Source organism: Carlito syrichta, unplaced genomic scaffold, assembly GCF_000164805.1.
Source record: "Carlito syrichta isolate Samal-C Ts95f unplaced genomic scaffold, Tarsius_syrichta-2.0.1 Scaffold288979, whole genome shotgun sequence".
NCBI lineage: Eukaryota > Metazoa > Chordata > Mammalia > Primates > Tarsiidae > Carlito > Carlito syrichta.
In genome coordinates this window covers 466,584-486,371 of record NW_007233075.1, presented here as the reverse complement: position 1 = coordinate 486,371, position 19,788 = coordinate 466,584, and the positions used below count along the sequence as shown (strand labels likewise).

Sequence of the window (19,788 nt, the reverse complement as noted above, 5' to 3'; positions counted from 1 at the left end):
GCTTCTGTCTCTTTTGATTTTAAAACATGAGTGGTACCTTAGCCTGAAACGAAATTACTTGGTATACTTTATCTTCATCATGTATTTATAGTCTTAAAATCATGTCAAAGTCTTAAATTTACAACCTAACATCAATATATTATCGGTTTTCAATAGTTTCCATTAAGAAAACTAAAGAAATAGTAACTAAAATATAGTAAGTGTGTCAAGAAAAAATCAAAACAAAAAAGGTAAAAATGAACAAAAGCCTATACAGAATTCAAAATTAGATATTTTCAAGTATACCCCACATCAGTTATGGACTCGAGGAAACTACATTAGCACCTATGAAGAGATTATACTGTGTTTTTAATATAAAGGTAAGTGTTTACTTATTAGAGTGAAAAACAAGTTATAGTTTTATTCTTAAGTTTTCTTATGGTAAAGAGGAGAAACTAGGAAAAAACATTTTTACTCCTCTCAACATTTTTTTGGTTAAAATAAGAAATATCCATTGCCTTTTTTTTTTTGAGTTGGAGTCTCACTCTGTCACTCAGACTGGAGTGCAGTGGTTGCTCCCAGCTACCGCAGGTAGCTCGACCTGCCGGTGCTCCGACAATTCTTCCACCTCAGCCTTCCAAGTAGCTGGAACTACAGGCGCGTGCGTTACCACACCCGGCTAATTTTTTTGATTTATTGTAGAGATGAGGTCTCACCAAGTTGCCCAGGCAGGTCTCGAACCTGCGGGCTCAAGCAATTCACTCACCTCAGCCTCCCAAGGTGCGGGATTACAGGCTAAGCCACCAAGCCCGGCTGCCTTAATGTTCTATAAGTTACAGTAAATTCACAAGAGACGCACTTTGTTACTCACTCATCTATAAAATTACAGAGTTTTATAAAGTAACACAGTTAATATTCTAATTTTTTTTTTTAGTTGCAGTCTCACTCTGTCGTCCAGGCTGGGGTGCAGTGGCACACTCACCACCACCCCAGTATCGACCTAGTGGGCTCCAGTGATCCTTCTGCCTTAGCCTTCCAAGTAGTTGGAACTACAGGCGCATGCTACCACGCCCAGCTAATTTTTTATTTATCATAGAGATGAGGTCTCACCAAATTGCCTGGGCTGGTCTCGAACTCGCAGGCTCAGGCAATCCACTAGCCTCGGTCTCCCAAAGTGCTGAGATTACAGGCTGAGTCACTGTGCCCGGACAATATTCTAATTTTTTAAATCACAAAAGGAGTACTTTCCCCTTGCTTTATTTAGTGTATTTTACTAAAATACTTTGACAATCTCATTGGTCTAGGAAATACTGCTGCCTAATTCAATAAAACTGTGGGAAGCACAGCCCTTTGCCTACTTTTTTGTATGAGTGCTATGAGAAAGAATAAAGAGCAGATGGATGCTTTTACTGCACACTTCACATTTCCTAGATACAATGAAACTTTCAAGCAAGATTCCCGCACAGGAACAGAAAGGTTAGAGACTTCGTCCTGGGAGCTTGGTGAAGGTGTACTCATACCACATTACAACACTGCACTTTATTCCACAAAACTGCTAAACTCCAGTCAGATCAGGGGCCACTTCCACCACCGCCTCTCTGACCCAATAGCAAGACTTCCCAAGTCAGGAAAGTTGCTCTGAAGTTTTCCCTCAGTTCCATGTAGTGTTGTCTTGAGGATTTAGACAAATGACTCCTGTGATAAAAGACTCCACATCAACAAATACTTGTGTCATATCTTATATGGATTTGTTGTGCTGAAGTGATACCTCTTTCTTTCATGTTCAACTAGTCCCACTGATTTTATTTCCTTGCTCTCCTACCAGCAGCAGACGCCTTCTCATTTCAAGAAATACATCAAAGTTCAAGTATGAATAATGTTACAATAAAAAGACACTGAAGACTGCCTTCCAGATGGACTTATTAAATGTGTGGAGCACATATCATAATTATTTATTTTAGAGCTTAAGTTAATTGCTATTTTCAAATGTGGCTGTCATGGGTTCATAAGTTCAGAGTTTGTGAAAATTCTACTTGGTGATGAATTTAAGTCTATACTTATGATGGAAAGGAGGGGGCCTTGTTCTGTAATGCATGCAGGAAAAAAAGGAGTGTGTTCACTTAGGAGAACTGCTCCAATGTATTTTTTACAGTAAAATCACAAATTGAGTAGAGCTCAGAACTTACATTATTCTTCTTTACTTTTAATTATTTATTTAATTCTAATAGATTCAATCCTTCTTTTGGTCTAGTCCTATTCCATAACTCCCCCAAAAAGCTTTGCATTTCCAAATAATTTAAGTATGAAATATTCTTATTACCTAAAGGGCAAAGGCAGTGGGAGGTAGCTGGCCTTCAGAATTTAGTGGCTGCAACCAAGCTGAGAGGCTGGAAAAACTGTTTAGTACTCTTCTGACGAAGGCTCTTCTGAACCAGAGATTCTTCTTGGAGAGCCACATCTCTGTCCTGGCCAAGCCTCCTGGACTTGGTTACTGGGAAGGGCCACAGCCAGCTTTTTCAGTTGTCTTGTACTGAACTAACAATCAGGGCAGTGCCCCACCTTGGGTATTACAGCTTCTGAACTGTGAAGGGATACCCGGCAGCCCCTCCAGATGTGGATCATCCTTGGAGGTCGATGTCTCCCTGGAACTGGAGTAGAACTGGTGTGTAAACTGGAATTATGACTGTCTGCTGCTATTTCCTGTCCTGGAAGGTAGTTGCTCTCCACTAATGGCATACATCAGGGCTGGACTCATGCTGACGTGCAGTTCAGGGGCTGCAGGAGACCATGCTGATGTTTAGGAAACACTGAGCCATCTGGCCCCACCACTACATGTACTAGAAGGTAATGGCATCATATTTCTTTCTTAGAAGTTTTATAGTTTGAGTCTTCTAGAATTTCGAGAGGAATTTCTAGGAAGAAATATTTAAATGCTAAATAGGGGAAAAGGTATTTGGGATTAGTCTGAAATAGTCTGCCTGGACAAAGAGGAAAGACTTGTGTATCAAATTCAAATGCATCTAGAATGTGTTCAACCTCCTGTCTTTCTTTACTCAGATAAAGACACTAAAATTATCCAGAGACCTAAAGTGGGAAGCTCAGAATCATCCTCAACTCTTTCAGCTCATTCTCTCCTACCCTTAAATTGGTTAATCAACTAAGGTCTATCAAATGCAATTATGAGCTGTTTCTCCCTTTTTAAATTCTACTGCCACTGATCAGAAATTGGCTAAGAGTCTCTTCCTTGGGCTGCTATGCCAGCCAGCTGATGGTACCCTGCATCCAGCCTCTGCAGTGGGTCCTGTTCCCTTCGTCCATCTGTTAAATGGTAGTGTTTTGTTGTTGTCTAGAGTTTGGTTGTACGATCCCTACCCTGTCATTCTGTACTTTCTTCCTGGACAATTAATCCACCCCTGTGGATTCCAGTGCCTGAATATGAAACGACTCTGCAATTTTTACCTCTAGTCTGATCACTATCCTAGGCTTTGAACTTGCAGGACCAATAGCTGAACATATCTCTCTCATTGGAGGATCCCGAGGAATCTCACCTGCCCACTTCAAGCCTATTCCCCATCTTGTGGTCCCCATCTCAGAAAATGGTACCATCTGCCCAGCTTAGAGCCAGAAGTCAGAATATTGTCCTGGAATTCTTCTATTCACACCCCCCACTTTTATTTTGTCTTGCAAATCTGTTCACATCTGTCCATGCCCACTTTCACTGAGTTAAGGTCATCATTAGATTCCATTTGGATTACTGTAAAAGTCTCCTAAAAGAGTCTCCTTCCCTCCACCCTTGCTCTTCCACAATTCTGGCTATACAGTGTAGCTGGAGTGATTTTTCTAAAAACGCAAATATGGACATATCTCTCTCCTGCTTAGAATCTTCCAATAGCTCATCACTACCCTTAAGATCAAGTTCAGACTCTACCACCCACAAGGCCCTGTTAGGCCTTCTCAAGGCTCTTCACCAGCCATGTACCCTTCAGCAGGTCAAGCTCCAGTTTTCCTGAACTTAATCTCTTCTCCTTTCCCCTCTGGGTCTTTGTAAATTATTTCCCCCCTTTCTGGAATGTTCTCCCCCTTTATCCCTGCTTCCTTTGCCTAACTCCCAACTCATCTTTAAATGCCCATGTGGATTTCATATACTATTCTGACAATGCTTTCCTGACTGAGTCTCTCCCAGGGTTCAGTGTGGGGCCTTCTGGTGTGCTCTCGAGCACATGCCACCCATTTAAGAGTGTTTTCTGTCTACATTCTACCTGCTGCTCCTCTCATTCCTTATACAGTAGGGCATTGTGGGGCAGGGGCTTCACACATACTCCAGTTGCAGGTGTCCCACTAGGCCGGGATCACCATGTGGTGGGAGATCAGGGCCCTGCCCTTCCTCGAGCCTCTGCTGGCTCCTCTGAATGGCTACTTGAGTTCTTACACAGCAGAGCCTCTTCTCCACAGGCCAGATGTATCCTTCCAGTGTCATGTCCAGGAGCTTCTGTCTGGTCTCCCCACCTTCCATGTGCCACTCCAAACACCCCTACATAGAACGCTGTGATGCTGCCACATTCTGTGTACACAGTGCCCACCGTCTGGAACACCAGGCCTCTGCTGATTTTGCAGGGCAGTTTTCCCACAGATGTGATGGTTCTCTCTCCTGGGTCCTTCCGGAATGCTACCCTCTGTTACAACATGCATTTCATGGTATTATAGTTATTTATCTTCAATTATGCCTCATATAGCAAGTTTCAGGAAGATGTACACTCTACCTGCTTATCTATAGTGCCTACTGCAGTGACCGGCATATAGTAGCTTTCAAGTTTTTATCACACTGAAATAATTACAACACAGGTAACTGTTTCACTGCCCTTACCAAGACTTGGAGACAGAAGATAAGTAAAGGGAGAATGACTCATTCTATAATATGTGAATATGAGCACGTATGGATTTACAGACTTGGTTAAACCCCAGTAAAAGAATTTAGCTTCCTCTCTGGGCTCCTCTCTTAAAGTGCCACTTAAGGTACTTCTACTAACTATCAAATCTATAAACTCTTCTGACGTACTCCCTAACTTCAACCATCTTAGGCAAGAGAAATAAGAAAATGAGGAAAAAAATAGAATGAGCTGGACATATGTCATGAATAAAAATCAACTATGAACTTTAAAAGGTAAATTTAATGGCAGAGATCCAGCCAGCCTTGATCTAAACCCAGACCTGTGACTTTCTGACTTAGCCACCAGTGCCTCAGTTTTTCCCTCCGTACAGTGGGATGATGATAATACGGACTTCATGCCTAGGTTATTATGAGCATTCAGAGTGTATATATATACAAGGCAATTAGAATGAGGCAGGGGTCACAGTAAGCAGTTATTAAGGATCAGCTGTTATTATTATCTTAAATGGTGGTTGTTTAATTAATAATCAAGAGTTACAACCTATTCCTAGATTATAACAAGGGGCCCCCAAGACAGAATGTGAACTCTAAGAAAACTGTTTAATATTCTAGATAATTTGGGTATTAATACAGAGTATTAAAGTAAATATGAATGGCCTAGAGGACAAGGGTTGAAATTACTTTTTAATCAAGACCTTTTTATTCTTTGATATACTTTGAAAAATTATTTATAGTTTTAGTTCTCCATTTTTAAACTGATAAGTACATTGACAGTATGGATTAATAAATAAGTGGTTATCAAGAACTTAGAAAATATGAAAACTGGAGTGATAAATAAACTTATAGGTACCTAATGCAATTCATTAACAATATAGCATATTACATTAACTCCTGTAACACCTTCCAACTCTAGTTCTTAACTCCTAGGTTCTTAACCAAAGAGTGTTATAAAATTAACTATGTACTAAGAATAAATTTCAGAATCTATGTTGATTTGAGTTAAAAAACTTCAGATTTAAGATGTGGATGCCATAAAATTTTAAAAAGCAGAATACTGTGTAATTCTAAAATTCTTATTATCATTGCTAAAATAAGTAAGTAATTCTTATTATCATTGCTAAAATTTTAACATGTATTTGAAAATGAGATCTTAGCCGGGCTCGGTGGCTCAGCCTGTAATCCTGCGCCTTTGGAAGGCTGAGGTGAGTGGATTGCCTGAGCCCGCGGGTTCGAGACCCACCTGGGCAGTGAGACCTCATCTCTACAACAAATCAAAAAATCACCTGGGCGTGGTAGTGCATGCCTGTAATTTCGACTACTCGGAAGGCTGAGGCGGAAGGATCGCCGGAGCCCAGCAGGTTGAGGCTGCTGTGGCCGGGAGTGGCCACTGCACTCCAGTCTGGGCGACAGAGTGAGACTCCAACTCAAAAAAAAAGGAAAGAAAATGAGATCTTAAAATGTTATATAATACTATTAATAAAAAATTCAAGCCTAAAATCCCCAAAGATGATTCTCTATTTTGATATAACCTGTATTCTTGATACATTGATAATTATAATTTAACTATATTTTAAAAGTTCAGCTGAATTGTGGCTATTTCTGGTCTGTGGAGATCTGGATAGTTGGGACAGTGACAATTCCATCCTTCCCAGAGTCTTCTCTTCAACCTCTTCTCCCACAACATATTGACCTCAGTTAATTTATAATGGACTAATTTGCATTTCAACTCCTTTTCTTTCTTTTTTTTTTTTTGAGTTGGAATCTCACTCTGTCGCCCAGACTGGAGTGCAGTGGCCGCTCCCGGCCACCGCAGCCTCGACCTGCTGGACTCTGGCAATCCTTCCGCCTCAGCCTTCCAAGTAGCCGGAATTACAGGCGTGCGCTACCATGACCAGCTAATTTTTTGATTTATTGTAGTGATGCGGTCTCGCCTGCCCAGGCGGGTCTCCAACCCGCGGGCTCAGGCAATCCACTCACCTCAGCTTCCCAAAGGCGCGGGATTACAGGCTGAGCCACCGAGCTCGGCTTCCTTTTCTTTCTTAAGTGAACAATAAAACAGCCACATAAATGAATAGATACATACTGTAACAACAAAGTAGACATAGGAAGAAAGAACAACACAACAGATAACCAATCTGAACATAAGAGTCGGCTACACATTGTTATTTACCTAAATAATTAAATAGCCCCTCCTCCTCCACACTTTAGCAAAACCCAACACGAGTGCCTAGGCCTTAACATGCTGGCAGTTTCTCTGAGTACCTGAAAGAACCCTGGTGGCACAGGACCTACTGGCATGCCATCTCCTGGGGGAATGTTTCCTAGCACTGGGCTGGGAGCTGCTGCAGCACTCTGCAAGAATAAAGGAGAAACAAACCCGTCATTACGCAAAGGCACAGAACCAAGCCTCATGATAAAAGACCTCAAAGGGGCACGTCTCACTCCCTGGACAGATCTGGCAACGCCCCACACAGATAAACCAAGACACAGCGGTAAGTTCGGCATATGATTGGCAAAGTCAATTGTTCTAGCAGGTCTATTAAACTTTATTAAGTCAAAGAACTCTTATAATATGGCATATCTGAATGGTATATTAAATGCAAATAATAAGATGACGAAATGATAAAGGTTTTAGTAAATGCTTTATTTTAAGGCACAGGCATCTGAAATGGCAACATCAATATCAAGTAGGTAAATAATTAGGTGAAACGTTTGAAGATGGTGGTTGCAGAAGTTGCAAAAATAACTCTTTTAGATATGCTTTTCTACATCATGAAAAAGTTTAATTAGTTTTCCACCTATAGGTGGCAGCACTCACAGTATTCTCTTCCTGATACACTAAAAACTATGGTGGTGAGGATGAAGTAAACAGGAGATCGCATAAGAGAAAGAAATTAGACTTGAAGAGATGAGTCTCATACAATTATGAAAAAAAGTAAAATCGAAAAATTCAAAGTCTACTTAACTTGCAAATGATTTCATGGAATCCTAGCATTTCATGAAACAGGAGTACGAAAAACGTTAGTTAGACTATAATAAGACCAAGATTACAGGTTTAGTACTTACAGAGGGCAGTTACACACACAATTATTCTACAGCCTGGAGTTTATCCCTCAACCCGATAAAACATGTTACAACTACTAAAAACAGTCAAGAAGTGACCAAAAATATGCTGAAGACAGATCAGTTTGAAGCGAACAGTTCTGCTATGAAAAGAAATCAAAATAAATCCTGTATCTAATGTATCTGTGACACTGTCTTCACTTACATATCATTTATTCATTAATGATGTGAATTCATTCACTCATTAATATCTCATTAGATAATATAAAATCGCAATATATTTGTAACACAGATTTCCTGGCACATAAATGGATGAAAATACTAAATATGTTTAGCCTATAGAACTTGCAGTTGTTAACAATTAAGGTCAATGATTTTAGTACTTCCTGAGGAAGTCTAGACTTAAATGTGGTTATCTGAAATGCTGTTTACCTATGAATGCCAAAATTTTAAACTTCTGATAAGGCACATGAGTATAAAAGAAAAAAACCAGTTTCTAGATATTAAAATGAAATATGAATCTATTATTCTATTATAGGAAAAACATGCCATTTCAATTAGTATACATTAATTGAATACAGATTTTGCTGGTCTATGTTCTATTGAGCTTTATATAGCAGCACTTATGTTTTTAATAAATGAAAGGTAAATTGCTTTTTAAGTTTTAACTAAACTTGTGTAAAATTGTAATATACAATTTTAGAGTAAGAGGAAAATTTATCATCAACTACTTAACTCCTTTTAGCTGAAGTACATGTGGTTACAGACAGATCTGGGAAAGACTGGTCTATACTCTTAAGGCTACTATTTACTGTCCTGTAAAAGTGGCTCCTAGTAGCCGGGCTTGGTGGCTCAGCCTATAATCCCGCGTCTTTGGGAGGCTGAGATGAGTGGATTGCCTGAGCCCGCGGGTTCGAGACCCGCCTGGGCAGCAAGACCTCATCTCTACAACAAATCAAAAAATCAGCCGGGCGTGGTAGCTCATGCCTGTAATTCCAGCTACTGGGAAGGCTGAGGCGGAAGGATCGCTGGAGCCCAGCAGGTCGAAGCTGTGGTGGCCAGGAGCAGCCACTGCACTCCAGTCTGGATGACAGAGTCAGACTCCAACTCAAAAAAAAAAAAGTGGCTCCTAGTAAGAAAGCTAAGCACAGCCCATCACTATTGTTCCAATTAACTGCAGAATAGAAAATAGTTTTATAATAGAAGGACATGTAAAAAAAAAGTGTGGAAATCACAGCCACATATACTTTTAAAGAAAAGCAGACTACAGCACTGAACATGTTGACAAAATAACAAGAGAGTCACTGAATTATCACACTTTCCTAGCATAATTCAAACATATCATTTTTTCTTCAATTCTTGTTGCCTAAAAAGTATCTAAGAGAAGTTTTTGCTTATTCAAAGAATAAAAATTCAAATTAAAAAAATGTTCATTTGCATCTAAAATAAAATTCAACAGGTACAGATGCTAGTAGACAGCTAAAATTCACAGTTAAATATTTGAATAATTGCTTTTTTCCCTCTTTTTGGCAGATTATATTGTTTAAAGGTATATTATATGCTAGCTTTTCTTCAAAGTTCTTCATTATATATGTTTCCTGTGCTTTTTTTCAGTTAGTATTTAAATGTGAAACAAAATAAATCATTCAGATGAAGATTTAACTTGCTTTAATCTTCAAAATGCCTTCTGAATTTTCATTTTTATGCCATTAAAATTATTTAATAACTTTGAGAAGAATATTTAATTTATTCTCTCCAAATATGTGGAGATATATATATCCAAAGACTCTTTTAAATTCTGCAATAGAGCAATTAATGAAAGAGGAAAAATATCCTTACCCTCATAAAGGTAGCATTCTATTAAAAGAAGAAAGCCAATGACTAAACAAACAAACATACAAAATATACTTATCCATGATCTAAATAGGAAAAAAAGAGTAGGGAATAGAGACTTTCCACTAAAGTGGAGAAATAGTTTCATTTTAAATGGGACAGTCAAGGAATGAGCAAATCAAACAAACTACTGGATCTAGTTACGTTGACTCCTGATGTTAAAACACGTCTCTCACCCTGCTGTTGAGATCTCCCTATAGCTTGAGAGGTAGCAAATTCTTAGAGTTTGTGCCTAGTCCCTTGCAGTGACACAACAACTTTGTGGAGATTCTTCTTTCTTAATATCCATACTTTAGGCACAACAATAGAAGAGTCTTGAAAATAAAGGTGTTGACAGCCAGGTGATTTACCGTGCACAGCACGATGAGTTACTGTCTGATGCGACAGCATCTTCCACCAGCCTTGGCCTACGGACACGGAAGGACATGAGCTGTTACATCCGGGACACCCAGCACAGAGAGCCAGTTCACAGCGATTGGCCCACACTTTACTTTGTGGACAACATTTTTGAGCTACATTGTCCATTCCTTCTGCTAGGATTTATCAATAAGGGATAATTCCCTCTTTGACTGTATTATGCGGACTCAGCTTAGGGTACCATGTGGTCCACTCTGTTGACCATTCACAAGTGCAATTCCCATGATAAACGCTACAAGGTACAATAAACAGTGCTCTATGCATTGTAGACGAGTCTATTTCTCAAATTGTCTGACTTGCTCATTTATATACAGTAGCAACGTAACACTTGTTACTGTATATAAGTAGTGATTGAAGCTGTAAACTAAATAAGAATCAAGTTTTTGGAATCAGGGTTTCTGTAGAAGGAAGAAGCAACCAAATATTCCAGGGTCCCCTGCGGAAATTTTCAAGACTTGTCTCAAGTTGACTTCCAACTCACGAGGCAAATTTATCAGTGAGCTGAGGACCCACGGAAAGCTGTTGTGGGGCCTAAGTCACAAACATGTTATTCAGGGGTGTGGTGACAAAAGCCACAAAAGCAAAGCAAACAATTTCATCATCTTAAGAGCTATTAGTAGGAACTCTTTTCACTAGATTTATGTGAATTCCCACTGGAGTGCTATGGAGAACCCTTTGTTATAGAATATACCCATGATTATTTAGGATTGACTTTTCATTACGGCTTTCTCTTAAAACTAACATACTAATAATATGGGTTTAAAATATTTCTTCTAACTAAACTGAATATATAAGATTTTAGTGCAGACGTAAAAAAAGTCATTAAAAGTGCTTTGTCTCTTCTACTCAATCAATTTGCATGTTTTAAATATGTACGTTCAGATAGTGTATTTTCTACTTGCTCTTAAATCATTTACTTTGTCATCTGACCTAAATTCTAAGGGTTTTTTAAGAGTGAGAATGTTACTTTGAATTTCTTTTACATTTTCCCAAATCACAAATTTAATTTTACCTACTCTTTATAAATCAAATATTTTAAATTTGATATTTTCAAATTAATGAAATTAGGGAAAAGTATTTGCTTTTTCAAGAATATTAAAGTAAACTTAAAGAGTTACCACAAAATCTTTCTTCACGTTTCTATGTATTTCCCTTGTTTTTGGTCTGTGTGGTCATTTTCCTCTCTGGGCTTTTGATGCTTACATCATTCTGCCCTCTAAGGAGGTGTGAGTCAATCTGTTCATGTTAATCATTTTTCCCTTGTACATACATCCAGCATCATTTACCATTTTTCTCTTTCTCTGAAATGTTCTTTTATAACTTAATTTTTAAAATATCTTAGTCTCTCTAATTCCCTATTTTCTGAATTTAAAGATCAGAGAAATACACTGTTACTTTATATTTTTTCTTCTTAGATAAAAACTTGAAATGAAAGTTAAAAGAGTTCTTATTTTAAATTTAGTTATTCTCATTGGTGGCCTCTAGAGAGAAAAAGAAGTTGTACATACAACAATGTGAAAGTTTCAAAGAAATGGGCATAAATAAAACTTTGTTTAAAATAAAATTAGAATGCAATTTATTACTAAACACAATTAGCTATCATCTATTAAGACTCTAAACATTCAATAACCAACAGAATTTGGTTTACTATGAATGCTAGAAAGCCAGTTGCCTGATTACACAGTGGAAAACCAAGTCCTAGTCTACATTTGGTGGAATAAGAAAATACGTATGTGAAGGTAGTAAGAGAGGAACTAAAATATGATTATTAGAAATTGGAAAGGGGATTAAAGGAAGGGCTGAGTAGGAAGGGACTAGGCAGGGGATTATTAGTTTTCACTATTAAGCTATCTATACTATTTTTAGGCTGCCATGGTTTGAATGTGTTCCCTGCCAAAATCTACGTGTTGCAAATGTGATAGTATTAAAAAGTGGAACCTTTAAGAGGTAATTAGGCCAAGAGGGCTTGTCCTTTGTAAGTGGGATCAGTGCCTTTGTAGTTCCAGCTACTTGGAAGGCTGAGGCAGAAGGATCACCAGCAGGTTGAGGCTGTAGTGGCCGGCAGCATGCCACTGCACTCCAGTCTGGGCGATGGAGTGAGACTCCAACTCAAAACAAACAAATAAACAAACAAAAAACAAAAACAAAAGGGCTTGGTAGAGGAAGTTGATTCTTGCTTGCCCTTCTGCCAGGTTAGGATACAGCAAGAAGACCCTTGCCAGACACCAGACACCAGTGCCCTGACCTTGGACTTCCCAGTCTCCAGAACTGTGAGAAATACATTTCTGTTATTTACAAATTACCCAGTCTCAGGCATTCTGTTACAGTGCACAAAATTGACTAAGGTACAAGCCATGAGTATATATTTTTTAAAAGACACATTTAAAATAGTAATAGTAGGTCTCTTGTCTTAACAATTTTAATGCAAAGCATAGTTACATATTTTGGCTACTGGGGCTGGGTGCAGTGGTTCATTCCTATATTCCCAGCACTTTGGGAGGCCAAGGCAGAAGGATCACTTGAGCCCAGGAATTCAAGACCAGCTTGGGCAACATAGTGAGACCTTGTCTCGACCAAAAATCAAAAAACTAACCGGGCATGGTGGCATGCACCTGGAGTTCCATTACTCAGGAGTCTGAGGTGAGAGGATTGCCTAACCCAGTAGGCCACAAATGCATTGAGCTGTGATCATGCCACTGCACTCCAGCCTGGGTGACAGTAAGACACCGACTAAAAATATATATATATTTTTTGGCTACTAGTTGAAGACATATTCTTTATCATACTAAAAAAAAAACTTCCTTTGCCTAGAATTATAAAAATAATTTTCAAAGAAATAAGGAATAAAAATAGATGCTTTTTGTCTTTTCATTTTTTGATTAGTATAATTTGGTTTTTCTTTTGGGAAACACATGATATAAGTAATCATATATTAATAGTTTTCTTAAACATAAACCATCATTGTGTTTCTGAGACAAGCCTTGCTTGATCATTATGGGAGATCCTTTTAATAAGCTACTGAATTGTGTTTGCTAATATTTTATTTAGGATTTTTACATCTATATTCCAAATGAGGTAGGTCTAGAATGTTCTTTGATATATTATATTTTTCTAACTTGAGCATTAGTGTTATTCTACCTTTTCAAAATGAATTGATGGCAAATTGTTTTTCATAATGCTCCAAAGAAGTTTATATAATATGATGTTTATTTGCTCATAGAAAGTTGAAAAATACACAGGAGAAAACCTGCCTGAATACAAAGGCAATTTTGGAAAGAATTATGGTCATTATTTTTTTAATATATTTTATATTTCTCTTTGCTTCAATTGTGCTTATTTAAATTTTCCCAGAACACTGCCATTGAGATATTTAGTTTTATCTGCACACATCTCCTTTCACATGTCCTCAGTAGCAGGTGTGAGAGACTCTGCTACAGACCACGACAGCCAGGCCACAAAACCCCAGCTGTATTGCATCTCAGTCCCCTCTTTTCACCAGGAACCAAGCTGTTGCTGATGCAAAACGAGCAGAGGAGACCCATGCCCTTCTAGGCCTTGTTCTGAAGAGCTGGTAATGCTCCTTTCTCTCCCCTTCTCACTTCAGGAACCCATTGCCCCAGAGGTCTCAGGCCTGCTAAGTAGACAAAAGTACACCGAGCACAATGGTGGGCACCCATGGGCTCAGCCTCTGGACAGTCTTAGAGCAGAGCTGCCACCCTGCGTGGTTTTTCTGGACAACTGGCACTTTGCAGGGGATGGCTTATTATCTCTCTCCTATATGGAATTAACATTCTCTTCATTATCTTTGCCAGGAGTGGTCTCTTAATTTACTTTTGTCTGTTTCGTTAATATGTTTACTTCTTTTTAACAAGTTATTTGCATTCTTCTGCTTTTTAAGGTCTTAGTATTTATTTTCAAACTTCTTAATTAATAGCCTTTTCACCCCTCTTTTTAAAAGTCAAAGACAATAAAACTACAAATTTGGCTCTGGATCTACCTTTGGTTGCATCTGCAAGGTCTGATGTTTGTGTTTATAATTTTTTTTTCTTAAATCATCTAATGGTTACATTTCTGATTTGCCAAAGTTATTGAATATAACTGAAAACCAGAATTACATTAATTAGATGATTTAGAAAAAAATAAGAACATCAATATCAAACCTTGCAGACATAACCAGATACACTTTAATTTACAGATGTTCGCAGTTTTTATTTTTTAATATTTTTGATTTCTAGTTTCCCAATTGTAGGCAGATAAGACATACTATACAATATCTGTATTTAGGAATTTATTGAACAATTTTCTGTAGTCTAACAAATTATCAATTGTTATAATTTTCCATGGAAACATAATAAAATATGCTGTCCACATTTTTATCCACTGGCTTAACATCTTCATCTTGTCTCTAAGATGAAGATTTTAGTCCCTTGCTCTTTCAAATACATACAGTGCCCACAGCTGTTGTCTTTCTGCCTCTCCTTGTGCTTCTATGAGTGTTCGCCTTACAGTGTTCGAATTCTGTGTTATGTGGCACAATGCTTACTTTTACTGTACACCCTATACGTTATTAAAAGTGATTTTTCTCTTTCATGTTTAATAATCACTACCTTGAATCTGTTTTGTACAAATTAATAGTGCCAGCTCAGCATTCCTTCTGCATTGCATACTAAATTCCATCCAGTTATTTTTAAAACCTTGTATTATATTTTACTTAACTGTTTCACTTGTTAGCCAAAACGTCCTCTAAAATGCATATTATGAGGTGTCCTTTAAAATTATAAAAAAAACAAACTTGCTTTATCCTAAGCTTATTGTTTGTCTTTCCCCATGAGAAACAAAGAGGCTAACTTGCTTTTCCTAGTCTACATCTCTCTCCTCCATTTCCTAAATCTTATAAATACCTGGTGTTTTAGGCATTACCTTTTTTTTTGTTTTTATCATCTCTTCTTCAATAATAATTTTTTATCTCTATATTCAGTTTTATAACCACACTTTCAGTATCCAAAATAATAACTATAATTTTATCTATTTTTCCTTATCAGTTTATTAATAGTATAACTTCATTACTGTTGCGTTTTAATTTTTATATTTTTTTAGTTGGATAGAGAATGTATGGATATTGCTTTCCAAATCTTTATGTCTATGCAAGTATCTTTGTTGACTCTCACCAGAACTATAGTTGTCTAGTATTCAGTGTTACAGAGAAGTCTGATACCATCCTGATTTTTGTTCCTTAGAATCTACTCTATTTTTCTCTTTTAAAGATTTGAAGGAAATTTTCTTGATACTTATAATTCTCAAATGTTTCAATTCTATATATAGGTATTGATCTCTTTAAATTACTTGCCTAGAGTGACATGAACCTTTCCAATCTTCATACTTAGGATTTTTTTTTCCCCAATGCTAGAAAGTTGGGGGAAATCTTTTTAGTTAATAGATGTAAAGGAAAGATTTGGCAAACCTCAGAAGGTCTTTTTTATACAAACGTTATTAACAACCAGGTTAACAGTTGCAATATTACTTATGACTGGGGAAATATGCTTAAGAATCTTGCCAGAAGGATTTTTCACAGGTTATTTGTATCGTGGGAAACTAGTGAACTTTAGAAAGCACATTACATGTATATACCATGTGCTATAAAAATATTAATAAATGTTGACTAAGTGACCCTTGCTTTCAGATACTATCAAAATATAAATTCTGAACTATGAGAAAACACTAGACATAAAATATGTACACTATAATATATTTATAGTGAGCAATACACAAAGTAGCCCAAAAATTCAGCAATAATGTAATGCTTAAATAAACTGTAGTACATCTAAGTGAAGGAACTGATTCAACCATTAAAAATGATGGTTACAAATGACTTTATGTGAGAAACATGAGAATGTATTTATGATATAGAAACATGCCAAATACAGAATTGAGTAGAACATGATTATAATTATGCAAATGGTAAAAATAATTTATAAAAGACTGTAGGTGAACATACAAGCTTACCTTAGAGTAATATAACTGAGTGATTTTTTAAAGTAAATTTTTAATAAACTTTCTGGAATGTCTTATCTTTATTTATAACATAAATAAAAATTATTATAATTTATTCATACATAGTTTTGTCAATAGCTAGACAATATGACCAAATATTAACTTTACTTAAGATAAACCCAACCCCTAAAATTTAAGGTTGAACAAAATGCAGCTATTTCTAACTTTAAAAGAACTCATTTCAATAAAATAAGAAACATTTTAATTTTCATACTATGAAGAACAAGTTTTTCTATTTTGGAAAGTTAGATCCTAGAAATAACCCAGAAGCCATTCACGTGACTCCTGGGCTTTTATTGCACTGAGGATGCAGGTTTCTCTACAGCAGCATGTACATCCCCAGGCCACCCCTCTCGGTCACCCACACACCGTCTGGAGAACCAGCACCATTGATGGTTGTGCTGCCTCTTGAGTCTGTTTTTAAATCACAAAAATATTTTACATGTTGTTTTCACAAAATATCCACAGAATAGTACTCAGCCCCTTAGGCTTCTAAAAGAGCAAGAGACAACATTAAACCAAAAATCAAATAAACAAAAACAGGATGTTAGTGAAGAAGTAGCCCCTGAGCACCCTGAACATATAAGTGCCCAACAGTTGGTGATCTCAATATTACAATGGATATTTGGCATGCAGAAGAAAGAAAAGTGTTCAGATGAGTTGGTCTTTCCACCAAATGCTAACTTCCTATGAGAGCCAACAAGCATGGAAGCATGGGAAGCATGACAGGTGACAGGAGACAGTCATTCCTGCTAAAAAATGTTGTATGTGCAAGAGAAATGCAAAAGAACCCAGAAAACACATCAATGATTTCACCAGAAGGATGAGAATACAGCAGGAGGCAGCCCTTGATTTGTTATTAGCTTCTAGGATTCACAGTCCTGTGTCACAGCCCAGAAATGGCTCCCTGCATTCTGTATTTGGCTTAATCAGAAAAAGTAGATCATGAGAAAAGGAGTCAACACAGAGTTCTTTATTTTTATTTTTTATTTATTTTTTATTTTTTTGAGAAAGTAGCTCCTAAGTGACATCTTCATATCTGTGCAGTTTCCCAAACATGTGGTGCCGACCACGAGCCTTGGGCTGCTCTAAGATGCACAGAGTCATTTCCATCTTACAAACTCTGAACTTTGTGCAATTACCTCTCAAAATAATGACCATGAGTCATTAAGAAAGTTAAATAGCATGTGAAACTTCCCGCTTCAAGTGAAGCCAAGCGGAATAGGATGTTTTTGGCATCCATATTACAAGTTCAGCCCTCAAGAAGTACTGACTGTCCCACGTGAATTGGAAAAGTTGGGTGACTTGTCAGTAGACCACCAAGCACTAAGCCTAGTCCACATAGCCTAGACATGAGCCTCTCCAGCAATCTCTCCCTCCCCACAGGTAAACAAATCACATCAGCCAAGTACTTAAAATATCTTAGCCGTATTTTAGAACACTATCGTTTAAAGAGAAACACAAGGAAAAGGCATTAGAAATATCAATGCTGTGTCCTCTTTACCAAATTGTCAGCTGTTACATATTCTGGTCATTGCTCTACTTTTTCCTTTTTGACCTCAAGGATGGCAACCTTTGCTCTTTCAGAAATTTGATTCAGCATAAAAATTCCAGGCCTCTACTGTGAGAGTCTAGGTGTTTTAACTACTCTTACTAGCTCCTAGTAGGAGAAACTGGATAACCAGAGTTATTGCTTGGAGAATTCTCCCTCTGTGGCAGGCAGATTGTCCCTGCAGAGACATCCATGCCCTGATCCCCAAAGCAATGAATGTGGAGGCTTCTGGAAGCTGAGAGCAGCCCCGCTGGTTCTCATAGCCACAAGAAACCGAATTCTGCCAACAATACAAATAAGCTTGAAGTGGATTCTTCTAGAGCCTCTGAGAAGAGTCCAGCAGGTCCACAAAACCCCTGATTTCAACCTTGGGAAGCCTTAGGCAGAGAGACCAACCTGGCCAACCAGACTTCTGACCCGTGAGCTGTGAGGCCACAGGCTCGCGAGGCTTTAAGCTTTGAAATCTACGGCAATTGTTAGTGCAGCAACTGAACCCAAGTACACCCCCGCCCCCCACATGACTTCATGTTGAGGAACAGTTCACATGAAGTGTCCAGCAACCAGGGACTCTGGGCCTCAGAGGGTACTACACGTGGCCTGCTTCAGAGCACACATTTGCTAGTTCTATCATTTTGATGAAATCAACTGCCCTCTTGGTGAAAAACAAGCAACCAAAAATAAAGCCCAGGTGGAACAGAGCTCGGTGTTATGGCTGCTGGTCTCACAATTCTCTGGGTGCTTTGAATCCTGCCATGTGAGTCAGTTCTGCCTCTCCACAGGTAAGTGGAAGAAACAGGGAAGGAGAAATGGCAACCTGTCTCTAGAGGGGCCTCTGGTTAGGCCTCCAGCTCTGCTTTCCTCTATTTGTGAAGGAGCAACCACTAGAGGTCCCTCTGACCACCTGGACTCCAGTCACACGAGTTCCTGGAGCAGGGAAAATAGGAGGATCCACCATCCGTGTGGGCCCTGCTGATGGCCCCGTGTGGCCTTGTACACTGACTCAGTGATGAGGATCCAGCCCTCACTCTCATGGACCCTAAGAAGGTTCATTTCTCAATTCCATTTGCTGGACTCTCCCAGACTCAGTTCCCACTCAACGAGTATCTAGATATCTCAGAGACAGAACCTACATTTGGAGAGTTCTTTCCTAACATTAACACTGAGGGACAATGTTTGCCACTGGACTTCCATGACCACGGCAGAGTCCATAACCTGCAGTTGGTTCCTGAGACGCCAGCACTTCACCTGCACGGGTTGCCATGTCCCCTGACACTTGGTTTCTCCACCTGCAGAGCAACCACACCGCTCATTCCACAGTGCCTTGATGACGGCTTCTGGTGTGGCTGCACTTGCCATCTGCTGCAGGCCGCAGGGCCTCCAAGGCGTCTGCCTCCCCCAAAACAGGCTAGGGGAACCTCTCAAGGGCTAGCTCTGTCATCCTAGGACGGCCTTGCTCAGAATCCAAAGAACATTTGTTCTCAATACACAATCTCAGAACTTCTATTTAAGTTCTTTTTAAAATCTCTGCCACAGAACAGATTACAATCATGAGGTACAGCTTTGCATCAATAGCGTGAGTCACTGCAATTTTGTTTGTGTGTTGATTTTTCCAGGAAGAAGGTAATCATTATATGCTCATCTTTAAAAAATATCATATCCCTTTACGTCAGTAAAAAGTTTACACAAAAAGACTAATCTCCTCTATAATAGCTTTTTCTTATGAAATCTATAGAAATTAAACTAAGAAAAAATTTGAAGTCTGTAATTATTAATTCCCTAACACTATTGTTAGCATGGATCTGAAACAACGCATCTAACATAACAAATTTCTAAAAGTTCTTACATTTTCTCTAGAACAAATTGTTAAATATGTTTATCCAGAATTAATTATTTCACTATATCACAATATTTTAGAATAATTTCTAACACTAAGCAATTTTTAAAG

General features: G+C 38.2%; 1 protein-coding gene across 2 annotated transcripts in view; it reads right to left on the bottom strand.

Moving 5' to 3' along the window:
- The window catches only part of SSBP2 (single stranded DNA binding protein 2), a 200,490-nt gene that overhangs the window by 72,229 nt on the left and 108,473 nt on the right, over positions 1–19,788 (bottom strand). For both annotated transcript variants that reach the window (XM_021710439.1, XM_021710440.1), the window contains one exon: positions 7,130–7,219. In XM_021710439.1, the coding sequence (XP_021566114.1) occupies positions 7,130–7,219 (90 nt within the window). The remainder of the gene's footprint in view (positions 1–7,129; positions 7,220–19,788) is intronic.